A 16,339-nucleotide genomic window follows, 5' to 3' on the forward strand; every position below is an offset into this window, starting at 1 on the left:
TCATTGAACATATATTATGTTCAACATTTGGACCAATACATTTGTGGTGCTGTGTGACTGTGGTTAAAGATCTGGACACTGCTGGTAATGACGCATATATATCAAATGAAGACTACAAACCCAATCACTGGCCAAGAACCCAATCCTTGTATTTCTGTTCTAACCTAATAACACTGAACTTAATATTACATAAGGGAGAAACAATGGGTTTCATTTGACAAGGGCAAAGCCACATGGAGCCACCACAAGGCTACGAAAGTGTCTCTCTAAACCATCTGCCTTCATTCATTACTATCTTTCTCGTCTGGTTCAGGAGAGTGAGTGCTCCGGATGTAAGCTCCCTGCTCAACAGAAGTGTATGTCTGTTCCACTTACCAGAAGACATGGCTCCTGTGTTCATCTATGGTGTCTGTATTATTCTTCTTTCAGGTGAGCAGAGCTTTGGTTGTTTTAAAAGGTATTTTAACCCAGCTGATGAAGCACATGTATGGTCTTAAAAATGTGTTATCAAGGGCTTGTAAAGACATCAGGTTATCAATGTTATAAATCGTTACATTACATAAAGTAGCTGGCCTATTGTGTTCAACATACTTTTGCCATGTGATTATTATAAGAAATATACATTAATATTACATTATGTTTGTATTAGTGGCTGTAATGTAAAATGTAATTTGGCAGTTCATTATTATTATTATTATTATTATTATTATTACAGTGGTTTATAACAGGTAATGGTTTATTCACTGTTTATATCTATGTCATGCATTTCTTGCACAAAAGTAACCTTTTATTACAGTAGTAATACAGATTCACTGTGAAAGTGCAGTTTGTAATGGTCTTTGATATGGCTTCATTCTAGCTCCAATAGCTTCTCCAAAAAGAATTTGCAGTCCGCAGAATGTTCTGGACTACCTTAACCTGACCAGAAACAACGAAAAATTTACAGCATCTCGTCCTGTACTTGACTGGACACACCCTACAGAGGTTTACTTGGACGTCTTCCTCTGTGCCATATTATCAGTGGTGAGGATTATCAAACTTTTTTTAAAAATATGCCAGGAGAGCTTGGACTGTTGGGCAGCACCATTTCATTTTCAAAATTACAGCTCTTACAGCTATGTTAAAACAAAGGGGTGATGCAGCACAGTGAGGAATATGTAAAACATTCCAGTAAATCATTTGCATTCTATTTTTTATAGAACATTTGCCTGGCATTTAATCTTTTGGATACAGATTGGTCATTTATATCCATTTTTAAGTATGTTTCCTGTTAGCGTAAATCTCTGAGGCTTTACACCAAAAGTTATACTTTTAATTGAGTGTTTATTAAATGTGGTTAATAAAGGCTGCTATAAACTCTTCCCTACATCTCTCTTTATAGATTGAAAAGTCACAAATCTTTGTTTCCTCCCTGTGGATGTCAGTGGTAAGTGCCATTTGTAGTGCCTTTATATTTATAGTAATTTAATGTCATTTAATGCCACCAATATGTGTTTCAACATCTATTTTTGTCATTGCCCTTCTGAATATATTTTAATAACTCATAATACTTTGTTTATAAGGGATGCACATAAACAGACTTGCATGTATTGAACAGACTTCTATTTAGTGAAAATGGCTACAGTTACCCTTTTATTCATTCATTCATTCATTATCTGTAAACGCTTATCCAGTTCAGGGTCGTGGTGGGTCCAGAGCCTACCTGGAATCATTGGGCGCAAGGCAGGAATACACCCTGGAGGGGGCGCCAGTCCTTCACAGGGCAACACACACACTCACACATTCACTCACACACTCACATCTACGGACACTTTTGAGTCGCCAATCCACCTACCAACTTGTGTTTTTGGACTGTGGGAAGAAACCGGAGCACCCGGAGGAAACCCACGCAGACACAGGGAGAACACACTAAACTCCTCACGGACAAAGTTACCCTTTTAGTAACCCTAAAATTATGAATGTAATTAAACTAACTTTTCCTTCCATTTAAAGACTGGAATATCTGCTTTTTTAGACTTGGAGTAATGAGCTGATCTCTTGGAATCCTGAGGATTTTTGTGGGATCTCTAAAGTGTCTCTGCCCAGGGAGATGCTGTGGAAACCTGATCTGTCTATCTTTGAGTTGTAAGTGTTGAGTGGTACATTACTCGTCAAATTCTTAAAGGTACACTGATTACTTATATCATTAAAATTACATTCTGCACTTCTTTTCCATTCTCCCAGCTCCACTAAACAGGTGCATGTTGTATTTTTATAATTACAGACTGTAGTTTATTTGTTGCTTTGCATACTTTGTTCACCCATGTACTTCAATGTTCAAGACACAGACAGAACCACCACACAGCAAGTACTACTGGGTGGTGGCTCATTCTGTATTAGCCTCCTACTTCAAACTTTATTGGGTTATTTCATAATGTATTCATTCATTGTCTGTAACCGCTTTTCCAGTTCAGAGTGGCGGCAGGTCCAGAGCCTACCTGGAATCACTGAGCGCAAGGCAGGAACACACCCTGGAAGGGGCAGAGCAACACACACTCACACATTCACTCACACACTAATACCTATGAACACTTTTGAGTTGCTGATTCACCTACCAACTTGTGTTTTTGGACTGTGGGAAGAAACCCGGGCACTCAGAGGAAACCCATGTGGACACAGGGAGAACACACCAAACTCCTCACAGACAGTCACCCAGAGTGGTGCTCGAACCCAAAACCCCAGGACCCAGGAGCTGTGTGACAGCAACACTACCTGCTGCACCACCATGCTGCCATTTCATACACTATTATACCTATTAATATACATTTTATATTAGAATCCACATGTGTCAAATCCACAGTAATACTACAAAAAGATGTTTTTAAACAAACGTTATCATTTTTCTTTTAAAAAAAAGCTATGAAATATCTATATCAGGTAATGAATATAATGAATTTTTTATTTCACTATTCATTCATTCATTCATTATCTGTAACCCTTATCCAGTTCAGGGTCGCGGTGAGTCCAGAGCCTACCTGGAATCATTGGGCGCAAGGCAGGAATAGACCCTGGAGGGGGCGCTAGTCCTTTACAGGGCAACGCACACACTCTCACATTCACTAACACACTCACACCTACGGTCACTTTTGAGTCACCAATCCACCTACCAACGTGTTTTTGGACTGTGGGAGGATACCGGAGCACCCAGTGGAAACCCACGCAGACACAGGGAGAACACACCAACTCCTCACAGACAGTCACCCGGAGCAGGAATCAAACCCACAACCTCCAGGTCCCTGGAGCTGTGTGACTGCGACACTACCTGCTGCGCCACCGTGCCGCCCAGATAAATCATCAAAACTATAATTTTATTAATTATTATCTGTGATGTTCAAGTGATGACGAATTTGTAAAATCTTAATAATCTTCTGTTATACTTTTGCTAAACTGAAATTGAATATCACCTGTAATTTCTTTAGGGCAGAAAAGGAGAACGGTCCACCAAGTCCTTATTTATCTGTCACTTATGAGGGTGAAGTGACCATGGAGGAGGGTGTGAGAACAGTCTGCATTTGCAAAATGGATGTGCACAAGTTTCCCTTTGATACACAGAGCTGCCAAATCACTATCAGCTCCATAATTTATTCAAGTGAGTGTTTTAATCTACTCCTGTAGACTCTTGAGAGTGAATACAGTGTTTGAGGGTGGTTCAGTTTTCAGTTACTGTGAAAAAAGAAGCTGAAAAAGAATAAAAAGTTTCACAGTGCTCTAAGTAACTCCCTATGGACACTGGGTTTCAGTAGGTTTTTATATAAATAATCACTTCTTTGTTTCTTCACCCACTGTCCATTCTCTCTGCTCCACTGTCCATACAGGATTACATTTAGTCCTACAATTAGATTTTAGTTCATATTGTTAGTTCAGCTTGTTCTTCAATGGTCAGGGTGCCTCACAGGACCACCAGGTATGATTTGGGTGGTGGATCATTCACAGGGCTGCAGTGGCACTGACATGGTTGTGGTATGTTATTCATTAAAACAAACACACACACACAAATCTAGAAATTTAAATGTATTTTTTCTTTTCTCTAACAGACAGTGAACTCAAGCTTTTTGCTGCCTCCAATTCCACAAAAACAACACAGCAATCCAGAGAGTTTATGATCACACAAGGCGAGTGGGAGCTGATGGGAATGAACGTCACTATGGACAGCGTATATTATTCAGAGCGTGCCACTTGGGATTTGATTAAATATACGGTACACATTCTGTTAAAAGCCTACTATTTAACATCTAAACAAGGTTTAATATACAATTGGCAGTAAAGCTAAGTCCTGTCCTTCTTTTTTTCTTAGATTTCAATCAGAAGGATGCCTCTGCTGCATGTTCTCAATTTCCAGCTGCCTGTGCTGTTCTTCCTCATATTAGATCTGGCTTCGTTCTTCATACCTGACTCTAAAGGAGAGAAGCTTAGTTTCAAGGTTACCGTGCTGCTAGCCATGTCTGTTCTGCTTCTGATCCTAAAAGATATCCTGCCATCTACATCTGACCGATCACCTCTCATAGGTAAGAACAGTTCTCTGTAAATCAAATAAAACACAGGTTAAAGACATAAGTCATATGAATTACAGACTTACTGGAATATTTCCCTAATTCTAGTTCATTTATTATATTTATATCTGATATGTAACGGATGCTTCCTCTTTCCTAATCTGTCCTTCAGCGATCTACCTCACATTCACCTTTACGCTTATGCTGTTGAGTCTACTGGAGACTATTCTGGTAGCCTATCTGACTGAACTGGACCCCTCATCTGAAGTGAGAGTCAGTGAAAGTGTAGTGAAGAGTTCCCTTTGTAATTTGAAACCTGAAGAGCTGTTCACCCCACAGAATGGTGGAATTTCTGACAAGGGTAGGTTTTATTGTTACATGAATAAATATGTGACCTGTCAATTAAAGGCTAGGTATATATGTTAAGTTAAATATTAAAATAATATTACATTGAAATATCAAACTTCATCACAAATGCAAGTTTACTCTTGTTCATATAAGAATATCATAATGTGTCCAACTGCTTATCCCAGTTCAGGGTCACGATGGGTCTGGAGCCTACCCAGAATCAATGGGCGCAATGCAGGAACACACCCTGGAGGGGGCGCCAGTCCTTCACAGGGCAACACCCACTCACATATTCAATCACACCCTCACACACTTTACACAATTCTCACATTTTTTAAATGTACAGTTCACATACTTTTATATTTCTATAATTCACACAATTTACAGCATGTGTAAGTTACAACTGTAGCGTACCCAAACGATTTGTAAATCCTCCTGGGTTTCAGATGAGCGGGAGAGACTTGGCAGCGATGTCTGTGTCTCGTCTGGAGTGAACTCCCCCAGTGGGAGTGTGATGGAGCTGGATGGAGTAGGAGAACAGGAGGCTGATGTGCATCTGCTGCATCTTATTCTGGAGCAGTTACAGTCTCTCAGGCAAAGTTTGCCTGCCCTTACTGTGGAAACAGGGACTAGGGGCGGGCACTGGAGCAGAGTGGCCAAACGCATCAATGCAGTTTTCTATCTTTTCTATTCCTGCTCTATCTTCTTGTTTCTAATCATAATCAGTCTGAAATGGAGGTAGTTGTCTTTAAAGCTTCTCACAGCAGAATTGTGGTTGCAGTACTCTACAACTATTTACAACATCATTATCTTTGGGGCTGTATTACTGTTCATGCTTAAAGTGTCTATGTTCTTATTCATTCTTGCTCTGAATCTCTGTACAAGATTTTAATGTGTGTTAAATCAGTAAAGTTGGTATTATTTATGTAAATAAATTAACTAAATTATGCATACATTATGCATTACTCTGTAGAAATTTTATTTACACTAATGGTCATTGTACTGACAAACTCTTGAACAGGTCCCTACCTGTTAATGCAAAACACAGTGTTTCCTACATGGTTTCAGAGGAAATTATGCTTGTCCATAAGCTTTACGTTAATCCCAGCCCTAGCCTTATACTAAACATAACACTTTTACTCAACTCAAAATTTTATTATGTTACGGGGAAATTATTTTTGTGCCCACAATGAAGTCCAAAGACTGAAATTATGTTTTATGAAATGATATTATAATTTCCCATCGGTCATCCCTTAAAAACCATCTTAGTTATATATATATATAAAAAAGGTTAAATGCATTATGTAGCTCTAAACCTTCACATTAATTCAGTAGCAGATATGAATCAGATTAGTGTGACCAGACGTCCTCTTTTACCCGGACATGTCCTCTTTTTTAGACTTAAAAAAATGTCCGGGCGGAATTTCACAAACGTCCGTGATTTTGTTTTTCTAGAGCTTACATAGAATTTCGAGAAGTTTCGTTCACAAACTAGTCCCGCCCTCCCCTACTCCGATTGGCTCGCTTGAGTGAGAAGGGGGCGTGGTGAAGTAGCCTAAAATCTTCTGATTGGACGGTCTGACTGTAGAGCTACCGTTATTGGTCGATAACCTTCTCTTTAACCATTTAATTGGGCAGTCTGCACGTCAGTAGTCCTTGTTAACGTCAGGCAAAGCTCATGTACCTACCTTCATCTCGAGCAGCTATGTCGAAACGGAAATGTAAGTTCTCGGATGAATTAAAACAGAAGTTCCCATGTTTTCCCATGTGTAGCAAATAAAGGTGTAAAGGACCTAAAAGCACACATAGGTTCAGCAGCGAGGGGCGAGAGCTCATCCCCCCAACCCCCTCTTTTTCACCCTAATTAAAACTCACAATGTTCTCTATCATATAAAAACAGAGCCAGACATTTAAACAAAGGATACTGATTTCTGGAGGGGTGTATAACCGGTGAGCACATTGAATGAGCACTAGATAGAAATTTTAATAACATATACCTGATATAACATAATATCTGATTTAGGGTCTTTTTACAAAATGTAGCCTATGTGTCCTATGCTGGAAGCAAGCGCAAAAATCGATGTGTTGTGTTTCTCCCTCCAGCCGACAGGGGGCGCCACACTCTCAGTAAACCAGTGCTTACCGCGGCCACTACAGCAGCAGCTCAATGAATGACGTGGATTTTCTCATAATTTGAGCTGTGTGTAGACACACACACTCGTACATACATTCATTCAAAGAGCTGCTCCTGGATTATACTCAGCACCACAACAGTGTGTATCCTCAGCACTGAGAGGTGAGCTTTATTAACGGTTAGTATTTAGGGAGCTGAAGTGGAGAGAGCAAACACTTCTAACTTTCCTCCTCAGAGAACTGTCAGAACGCTGCTGCAGCTCCTTTCCTGCTCCTCAGAGACTGTTACTGTGCTGTTTACACCAGCCTCAGCTCCATAGAGAATTCACAGCAGTGTTCTGTGTTTCTAAGCTTTATTTTCAGCTCTAATGTCTCGTCTTTTTTTAACAGAATGAGTAAAGCCAAAGTTGAAAACCTTCGAGACAAGGTGGAGGGCAATGAGTTGGACCTGAGTCTCAGTAACCTCACAGATGTACCAATCAAAGAGCTCGTAAGTGTGAAAAGAAATTTTAAATAGGATTTCAAAATTAAGTATTCCTTTAATTCATGCTGTCAATTGCAGTTCGTTAATTTTTTAGAATGTTACCCAACATAACATTGTTTGAGGTGACTTTATTATCCAACTAAAGTTACATAACACCTCTATATAGAAAATGGTTTACTATTAATGTGCTTATGTTCAATGTATTGGGGAAGAAAAAGGTATGATTATGCTATAACCTTTGTACAGACCACATTTAATTATTCCACAATATGTTCAATCCAGCAAATAAATTGTAATTAGGCATTAAATGTGGAGGGGTGTGTTCTCTGTAGAGGGTGTGCTTTGATTTTCATTTAAAATGTCAACAAAACATGTATTTTGACCATGACTGGCCAAACGTTTGTGCCCAACTCTATACAATGAAATGTGTATTCCGCATTCAACCCATCTGTGGCAGTGAACACACCCACTAGTGCACTAGAGTCAGTTGTGGGTTCGTTGCCTTGCCCAAGGGCCTCTCCACCGTGGATTCAGGGAGAAGGACCGTTTTCCTGCCAGTAGTGGAAATCGAACAAACAACCTTTCAATCCTAAGCCCTCTTCTCTAACAATTGGGCCTAGGCTTTTAATGGCATGTATTGTTGAAAAAAGTTGTGGAATCACTATAAAGTATTTCTGTGTTTCTCATTTCAGGCTGCACTTCCTAAAGCCACTGTTTTGGACCTGTCCTGTAACAATCTCACTATTCTTCCTGTAAGATTCTGTTACTTTTATCACTGCTTGAGCTTTTTTTATTATTACTGGTTAAGTAGATCAGTGCATCATAGGATTATTCTTGGTTCACATGTTTAGACGTGTTTGACCGCTCCCTCATTACATTGTGTAGTAATTAACTTGGTTGTAAAGTTGCGTTTCTATGTCTCCAGCCTGAATTCTGCACCTTGACCCACTTGGTGAAAGTAGACCTAAGCAAGAATCAGCTAGTCTGCCTTCCAGAGGAAATAGGTAGACTCAGCACCCTGCAGCATCTAGATTTGTACAACAACAAGCTGACCACACTGCCTGTCAGCTTCTCGCACCTTCGGGTGAGTTCCAGAACGTGTTGCATTCAGTCAGTATTATGTTTATGAAACACGTGATCCTGCTCACAAGGAGACTTGTTCCCCTGAGTTTACGCTGATATTTTGGTTCTCTGTAGAGTCTCAAATGGCTGGATCTCAAAGACAATCCTTTGGAACTGTCGCTAGCCAAGGCTGCAGGAGATTGTCTGGATGAGAAACAGTGCAGGCAGTGCGCAACAAGGGTAAGTCACTCCATGTAAAAGTGTGGGCACCACTGACAAAATGACATATTTTGTTGATTGTTGAAGTAGTAAAGGGAGTAAAACAAAAACTCACCATCAAACTGCTTTTATGCACATATTAAAGTACTGTTACTTTACATATGATTGAATGGAAAATAGAAGAAAACTGTTGTCACAGAACTGGCTTGTACTTTAGTGACTTGTGTACATCACGACAAAATCTAATATTTTCTATATCCATTCTGTTTCAGGTTCTCCAGCATATGAGACTTCTGCAAGAAGAAGCAAATAAAGAACGAGAACGCCAGTTGCTGAAGGAGAGAGGTAGGTGTGGATTCTAAAAATAGCAGTGCCCAAAAATATCACATGACTGTGATTCTTGAAATGGAAGATACTTTGTGTTGAATGATAACTTAAAATGGACAGCCTTTGCACATTTTACATTTCTCTTTCTTTCCTATTTTGCCTTTAGAACAAGAAAAAAAGAAAGAGGCTAAACAAAGGGAGAAGGAAGCCAGGGAAAGAGAAGCTATGAAAAAGAAAAAGGCTGAAGAGAAGGAAAAGAAAAGAAAGGAATACCAGGCACAGGTAGCTGCTCAGGCTGCACAAGAACAACAGAAGAAGAAGAAAGAGGAGAAGAAAAAGAAAGCCAGTCAGAATCAAGGTGTGTTAAACATGGCTCCTCATCTTCCCTGCAACTCCCACCCTGCTTGGTTCTTTAGGTTTATGTCTGCATTGGCCCCTGAAATTTCAAATCGCAAATTATCCTCATGGTTTTGACTGCTCATGAAATATCAATACCACTTTAAAATAAGACTACTCTTATTGGGGTTATATTAAGGTTTATAAAAGGTTTAAAAATCTGTTTAATAAATGGTTATTAATTAGGTGGTAAGCACCTTTAAAAGTCATTAATAATCCTTTGTAACACAGAGACAAAATGGAAAACGGTGACCTCTGTTTTGGTCTAATAGTGACGTGTTAAAGAGGTAAAGAGCCTTTGAATGTGAATTTAGACATTTCACGTTATGGTTCGACATATTATCATCAGCGTCTAAAAAGAGCTTCTATCCGAGGTTAATTGGCTAAACTTACTAACAAATATGTGCTGAAGCTGACAGTTAATGTCGACTGAAGGAGAAGAGAAAGTAAGGTAAGTATCAAGAGATTTGAGGTTTAACAGGTTCACTATTTGGCAAACAGCAGGTCATTTTTGCATTTCCTTTTTAATGTATTATAAATAATTATTAATGATTTTAATGCATTTACAACTTAATTAATAACCATTTATAAACCTTTAAAAGTGTAGTCTTATTCTAAAGTGGTACTGATACATCTTCTGCTATACTGAACCTGTATTAGAGAGAACAGAGCCTCTGTGGGTGCTAATCTGGACTCAGCACTGCAGATATTGCACTATGTAACTTTTGGAGGAAGGTAGGAAACCACTCCCACTCCTTCTCCCTCGATTTCAGGACATTTCTGTAAAAGTGAAGTATGCTCTTCAATTGTAGGGGGAGACCAGGACCAAAAATGCCAAATCTTACCTAGTATTCCATGTTTTAATCATACTAGTCATATTATTTAGTAGTGTGTAGGCATTACATCCCTCAGAATGAACATTTTAAAAGGATACTTGATCTTGTGTTTTCAGTTTCCATTTTCTCTGTACCCTAGCATGCATTATTAATTCAAATATTACATAACATGGACATACATGCCGAGGTTTCACATTTGTTGTTCTCAAATAGATCATGAATATCTGTCCATTTGCCATTCTGGGGCAGTCAGGAGTGTCTTGTATGCAAATGGGGGTAGCCTTGGCTTCGGGGGATGGCTGCCCGCTGCTCTGGGTGTGTTCTCACAGCCCCTAGTGCACTAGTGTGTGTTGTGTGTTCGCTGCCATAGAAGGGTTAAATGCAGAAGACACAATATTATTATTATTATGTGTATTGTGATTCATTTTAGTTTAACTGTAAATGTATTCAATAAATTCTGACTGCCTCAAGATGGCAGCACTGCGGAAGGCCCTGGCTGAAGTCACTGCAGCATCTATGTAAGAGTATATGGCCAAAATAAATCAATGAGAAGCACTCCACAGGGATTAAAAATATCCTGCTGATAGCATAGTACACAAGCTTTATATCTGGGAATGGCGAACTTAAAAAGGAAAAAAGAAATCATAGTTTTTAAAAATTTCTGTGTAGAAATCGTTGCGGCACTGACGTAGGAGATGAATGGGCGTATTTACAAAAAACACTGATGGTTGCATTTTTGATGGTTGACATTTTCTTTTTAGTTATGTTAGGTATGATACTGTTCATTTTTGTGATAAATGTATTAATATATAAATGAAAAAATGCAGTTGCTGAATGTAATATGAAGCAATACTCCTTGACGAATCACATTTTTCTTCTTGTTGCAGATAAAAAGAAAGCCACAGCAGGGGTGCCTCCACTCAAGGGATCCGTATGTTCTGGCCTCTTCGTTTGGTTCCTCAGGCTTCTGCTGCTGCTCATCATAGGAGCTGCAGGAGTAATAACAGTCTGTCAGGTGAATGATTTAAAGAAGGAACCATTTTGTGCACCAGTTAATCTATATGTGTATGAAGCATTGAGTTGGGCACAAAACCTGGAGTTAGTGCAGCAAGTTATTCAGAAAATCTCTGATCTCCAAGCCTGAGATCCTGCTTGGTTAAACTGAGGCTCTTGCTTCTCTCTGTCCTGCCCTGGGTTTAATCTGGGAAGGGAAATATTGAGCCAAGGCAGGACCCTTCAGGTGAATATTCCTACGGAATTATTGTTTCCCTGTTTCTGCGTCTATTTTATAAATCTTGGCATGATTGGCCTTTAAGGGCCACTAGGTTGAGTCCAGCTCTTTTGTTTGAGTCAAATGGCCAAACCAGAACAGGGAAAGCAGACTTCAGGTCTAAGTGGCTGCATTGCTACTGAACAACGAGATTTGTCTTTGCTGCCTTGAAACGTGACCTCTGGCGCCTTAAACAATACTGTGCATAAAAACAAAACCAGTCACTTAATTTGAAGCATGTGTGTATATATATATATATTTAAAGTTGTGTAGAAACAGTCCTGTAGATTACGAAAGGTATGAACAAAACTGAACAGAGGGCATTTAATTGTACATGCAGCATACTGTTCTCACACTATGGACAACACAACACACCAGCTTAACCTGCTCCAAATTAAATGTAACTTGCTAAATATCAAGTGAAATTTGTTGCGTCCAATATGATATTTGTGCTGAAATTCCCAACTTCAGTGTCAGGAAGTGATTATCCAGGAATTTGTCTTCCATAATACTGTCAACCAAATGGATGTATTTGTATACATTTGTTTAAAAAAAAAAATTTTAATGGATCTTTAATGTTGTTCTCAGAATCTGTATTTTCATTCAGGGAGATTAACAGCATGAATAAATGTCACCATGTTGCAAACCACCATGTGATGTACATTGATCTCTCTACCTCCATAATACCGTGTGCTCAAGAATTTAATTGATCTAAAAAAAAAATAAAAAAAAAAGGGAAAGCCAAATTTTTAATAAAATATATATAACAAATAAAATCATATTCCTATTTAATATATTTGGAAAAAATGCATTGGAAATGTTTAAATCTGTCATTTTAAAATTCAATAAAGAGGAGTTACTATTAATAATTCAGAGTGCTGTCAAAACACAGTTGTACAGATCTATATCTGCAGGGATGAGGTTGAAAAGATAACTATTACAAAAATTATGAAAATGCTGCTTAATGTATGAGATTATCAGCAGTACATACAGGGGTTAGACAATGAAACTGAAACACCTGTCATTGTAGTGAGGGAGGTTTCATGGCTAAATTGGAGCAGCCTGGTGGCCAATCTTCATTAATTGCACATTGCACCAGTAAGACCATGTGCATCCAATGGTTCAAACATTGTGTCCTGAAGGCGGTGCCGTGTATCAGGACGACAATGCACCAATACACACAGCAAGACTGGTGAAAGATTGGTTTGATGAACATGAAAGTGAAGTTGAGCATCTCCCATGGCCTGCACAGTCACCAGATCTAAATATTATTGAGCCACTTTGGGGTGTTTTGGAGGAGCGAGTCAGGAAACGTTTTCCTCCACCAGCATCACGTAGAGACCTGTCCACTATCCTGCAAGAAGAATGGCTTAAAATCCCTCTGACCACTGTGCAGGACTTGTATATGTCATTCCTAAGAGGAATTGACGCTGTATTGGCCGCAAAAGGAGGCCCTACACCACACTAATAAATTATTGTGGTCTAAAACCAGGTGTTTCAGGTTCATTGTCCAACCCCTGTACATAAAGGCTTTGATCCTACTAGACAGTCAATAAACTATTTGCATTACAAAACACATTCATCATCGGTGATGATAAATCATAGTTGGTAAAGTTCTGTGCCATTAACCATTTCATAAAAACCAGTCTAAATTACTTTGATTTAGAAAAACATGAAATTCTTTTTAATGGTGAGATCTATCACTTCACGGGGGAGTTAGCAAACTTTCATTTTGTGCTAAAAAAAACAATACTGGGGTGATCCTCTACATTATAAACATATAAAAAAGGAGGCAACTATTATCATAACAGTGGACAAATAATGGTCAAAAAATAAAAATGCAGTGTGTGCCAAAATTTTATATCTGTACTTATTAAAAAGACTTTTTTTCTGAGTGGCTCTGGTGGAATTGCATGTATGAGGCCATTATCAGTTTGTTTTAAATGCTCTAAAACCTGACCCTTAGCTCTGATGAGCTTGCATGTGGAACAAAGGTGTTCCATCTTTCCGACAGTCCCTCAGTTTTTGATACTCTCTCTCCATCATAAAGTCCATGGTGGTCAGCAGGTGCTTCTTAAATGCCTCATTCACAGTCAGACCCAGAGTGACTTCGTGAAACACCTCGCTGATGGAAAGCTGCCATGGAGAAAGAGAAATGTTGGTGATTATGACATATTTTAATAATTACAGAAACCTTTTAGTGTACCTGCATTTCATACCTCATGGAAATGGAACTTCTTGAACATAGCTATGCTGATTTTGTTTTCCAAACCAATTTTGACCTCAAATTTTCGGATTCCAAGTTTATTGATTCCTGTGGATTGCCATTGGGAGTTTAATACTACATATATATGTAATAATACATAGAAATTTATACAGGAAAGTAGCTTTTAACTGATGACATTCAGCTTACCGTAACACATCATCATGCATGTCACTTCTTTTCCAAGCCCTTTGCCTCTGTAGCTTGGCTCTAGGAGCAAAAGAGGGTGGTTTCAGCTACAACAAATCTTTGATTGGACATCACAATGCACCCAATTAATCATTACAATCACCACCTGCAATCATTATCTCAAGTTCTGCCAGGGATGGGTCACTGGGGTCAGTCAAGAAGATGTTGACATCTCCCACCATGCATTCCTCTTCTGCAAAGCTGGGATCTGCCCATCGCAGCTTATCCAGTATTATAAATGTGCATTCTAAAAAGCAGAAAGCTCATGGTGAATGTCTTGTTAAAAAACTCTATTTTTAATGAAAATAAAACTATTAAGTTCAGTGACAGTCCTGGACTAACACTAGCATTCATTCATTATCTGTAACCGCTTATCCAGTTCAGGGTCATGGTGGGTCCAGAGCCTACCTGGAAGGGGGCGCCAGTCCTTCACAGGGCAACACAGACACTCACACCTACGGACACTTTTGAGTCACCAAACCACCTACCAACGTGTGTTTTTGGACTGTGGGAGGAAACTGGAGCACCCGGAGGAAACCCACGAGGACACAGGGAGAACACACCAACTCCTCACTCCCTGGAGCTGTGTGACTGCGACACTACCTGCTGCACCACCTTTAACACTAGCATGCCATCCAAAAATATTCACACAACCGTCCTCCACAACTTAATGAACTAGGTCGTTCAAAGAGTTTAAAAGTGTTAGCAGCACGGTTGTGTTATTCCCTTGTACCCGTCCAGTCTAATCGTGTCAGTGTCATCACTGTGCTAAGGGTGATCCAATCCCACTAATAATTGCTCAGTGGTGGTCCTGTGAGAACCTTGACCATTGAATGCTAACAACTGGTTAAGAGACGATGTACGATCTGTAAATATATAAATGAAATGTGGTAAAATGGCTGGTGAAGCAGATAGGTGGTAAGTGTACAAAATAAAAGTACCACTGTGTCCAAATGTGTAGTGTATGTAGGAAAGACTTACTATCATTATCTTCTCTCCAGCTTTTTTGCATATCATACTCCTCCTCCAGGGTCAAAGGCTCAGATGCAGTCAGTTTCTGCAGCTCTGTGGAAGCCATCCACTGGTGATATCTGAAATTTTGTACCATTTTAATAAAACTCCATATGAATAAATTACTTTAGAAGTAGGTTAATTATGTAATATATAATCCAAAGCTAGAATGTAACATCACACAAGAGATACACTTTTTTTAGCTGTCTTATTTTCCATAGGACTGAAGCCTTTTCCAAATTATTGCCCCAAGCCTCAACCCGACCTAGAAGTGTATGATTATGTTGATATATTTTAGGAGGAGAAAAAGACAGATAGTGTAAATAAAAAACTGGGGAACTGGGCACTCTCAGCTCATGCCCCTTTTGTAATAGTTCCAAAATGTCATTAAAAACAGATATAGCATTTTAACTAGAGTTTTCAAATACAAGACTTTGTGTGAGGATTTGGACAAGGCTTGAGTCCACAGTGAAATCTTATCATCAAAGAAATCTTTAAAAAAAACATTCCTATTAACATCATATTTTGATAGTATTAGTCATTAGATAGTATTAATTAGTCACTATTATCTGGCATTATTATTGTCAGTGAAGGTGCCCTCTAAAGACAGTGAGTGAGAGAGAGAATGATGATGATGATGATGATAATGATACCTAGGTACATGTTGAGAGTCGTAGGGAACCAGAACCACGCTCTTCCCCTCCAGTAAAGTGTCCTCGTTTAATCTCATTGCTCAGAACCTGGACAATAAAACCCTCCTCGTCAGAAAACATAATCATAAACGGTTGGTGTTCTAAAGAGGACACAGTGTTCTTACCTGCTGCCCACAGCCAGTAAACAAACCGATAGCGCGCCTTGTATTTATCACTCACATTCTCCTCTCGCCATACCACACCGTTAAAGGGTTAGTATCACGTTAAAAGAACACGAAATCAAAAAGAACCCGTTATTTTTTTAACAAACACAAACCGCCTCACTGTTCACTACACACCGGCCCGACTACGTCATCTGTGTGCGCATGAAAGAGCCGCAGTCTGTCTTACCCGCAGTGAGCACCAGGGGGCGCTTGAGCTCACTCTCTGAGCACTGAAGCTTACTCACTGGCCACTCACTGGTCACTGAAGGTTGCTTCCTGGTCACTGAAGCTCACTCTCTGGGCACTCCCTGGTCTAAGATGCCTTTCCCACCCAAAAATTAGGGGTGCCATGGAGCAAGTGGATGCAAGTAATGAGACAAGGCTTAAATGTGTTCATTTTCTAATTGTAGTTAACA

At 39.3% G+C, this 16,339-nt stretch overlaps 3 protein-coding genes across 3 annotated transcripts; 2 read left to right on the top strand and 1 right to left on the bottom strand.

The window, feature by feature from the left end:
• The first annotated feature begins 342 nt into the window (after positions 1-342).
• Positions 343-5,619, top strand: LOC136690922 (5-hydroxytryptamine receptor 3A-like). Its single transcript, XM_066663022.1, has 8 exons — positions 343-429; positions 860-1,023; positions 2,015-2,124; positions 3,459-3,632; positions 4,078-4,237; positions 4,334-4,544; positions 4,702-4,890; positions 5,324-5,619. The coding sequence occupies exons 1-8, from the start codon at positions 384-386 to the stop codon at positions 5,617-5,619; spliced, it is 1,350 nt and encodes a 449-aa protein (XP_066519119.1). The 5' UTR covers positions 343-383.
• Positions 5,620-7,017: 1,398 nt separating this feature from the next.
• On the top strand, positions 7,018-12,268 carry lrrc59 (leucine rich repeat containing 59). Its single transcript, XM_066665463.1, has 8 exons — positions 7,018-7,173; positions 7,401-7,500; positions 8,187-8,246; positions 8,420-8,578; positions 8,692-8,796; positions 9,048-9,120; positions 9,269-9,460; positions 11,222-12,268. The coding sequence occupies exons 2-8, from the start codon at positions 7,402-7,404 to the stop codon at positions 11,476-11,478; spliced, it is 945 nt and encodes a 314-aa protein (XP_066521560.1). The 5' UTR covers positions 7,018-7,173; position 7,401; the 3' UTR covers positions 11,479-12,268.
• On the bottom strand, positions 10,108-16,120 carry nat9 (N-acetyltransferase 9 (GCN5-related, putative)). Its single transcript, XM_066665464.1, has 8 exons — positions 15,885-16,120; positions 15,721-15,807; positions 15,038-15,147; positions 14,163-14,303; positions 14,018-14,077; positions 13,824-13,918; positions 13,565-13,740; positions 10,108-11,323 (listed from the first exon to the last, which is right to left on the bottom strand). The coding sequence occupies exons 2-7, from the start codon at positions 15,795-15,797 to the stop codon at positions 13,567-13,569; spliced, it is 657 nt and encodes a 218-aa protein (XP_066521561.1). The 5' UTR covers positions 15,798-15,807; positions 15,885-16,120; the 3' UTR covers positions 10,108-11,323; positions 13,565-13,566.
• Between the last annotated feature and the right edge of the window lie 219 nt (positions 16,121-16,339).

The sequence above is a fragment of the Hoplias malabaricus genome, chromosome 3 (assembly GCF_029633855.1).
Source record: "Hoplias malabaricus isolate fHopMal1 chromosome 3, fHopMal1.hap1, whole genome shotgun sequence".
Lineage (NCBI taxonomy): Eukaryota > Metazoa > Chordata > Actinopteri > Characiformes > Erythrinidae > Hoplias > Hoplias malabaricus.

Coding starts and splice junctions, on each gene's coding strand:
- LOC136690922 (XM_066663022.1), top strand. CDS start 384: ATGGCTCCTGTGTTCATCTATGGTGTCTGTATTATTCTTCTTTCAG. Junction 2,125..3,458: donor GATCTGTCTATCTTTGAGTT/GTAAGTGTTGAG, acceptor TAATTTCTTTAG/GGCAGAAAAGGAGAACGGTC. Junction 4,238..4,333: donor GGGATTTGATTAAATATACG/GTACACATTCTG, acceptor TTTTTTTCTTAG/ATTTCAATCAGAAGGATGCC.
- lrrc59 (XM_066665463.1), top strand. CDS start 7,402: ATGAGTAAAGCCAAAGTTGAAAACCTTCGAGACAAGGTGGAGGGCAAT. Junction 7,501..8,186: donor ATGTACCAATCAAAGAGCTC/GTAAGTGTGAAA, acceptor TTCTCATTTCAG/GCTGCACTTCCTAAAGCCAC. Junction 8,579..8,691: donor TCAGCTTCTCGCACCTTCGG/GTGAGTTCCAGA, acceptor GGTTCTCTGTAG/AGTCTCAAATGGCTGGATCT.
- nat9 (XM_066665464.1), bottom strand. CDS start 15,797: ATGAGATTAAACGAGGACACTTTACTGGAGGGGAAGAGCGTGGTTCTG. Junction 15,148..15,720: donor GACTCTCAACATGTACCTAG/GTATCATTATCA, acceptor ACAAAATTTCAG/ATATCACCAGTGGATGGCTT. Junction 14,078..14,162: donor ACTTGAGATAATGATTGCAG/GTGGTGATTGTA, acceptor TTTTGCTCCTAG/AGCCAAGCTACAGAGGCAAA.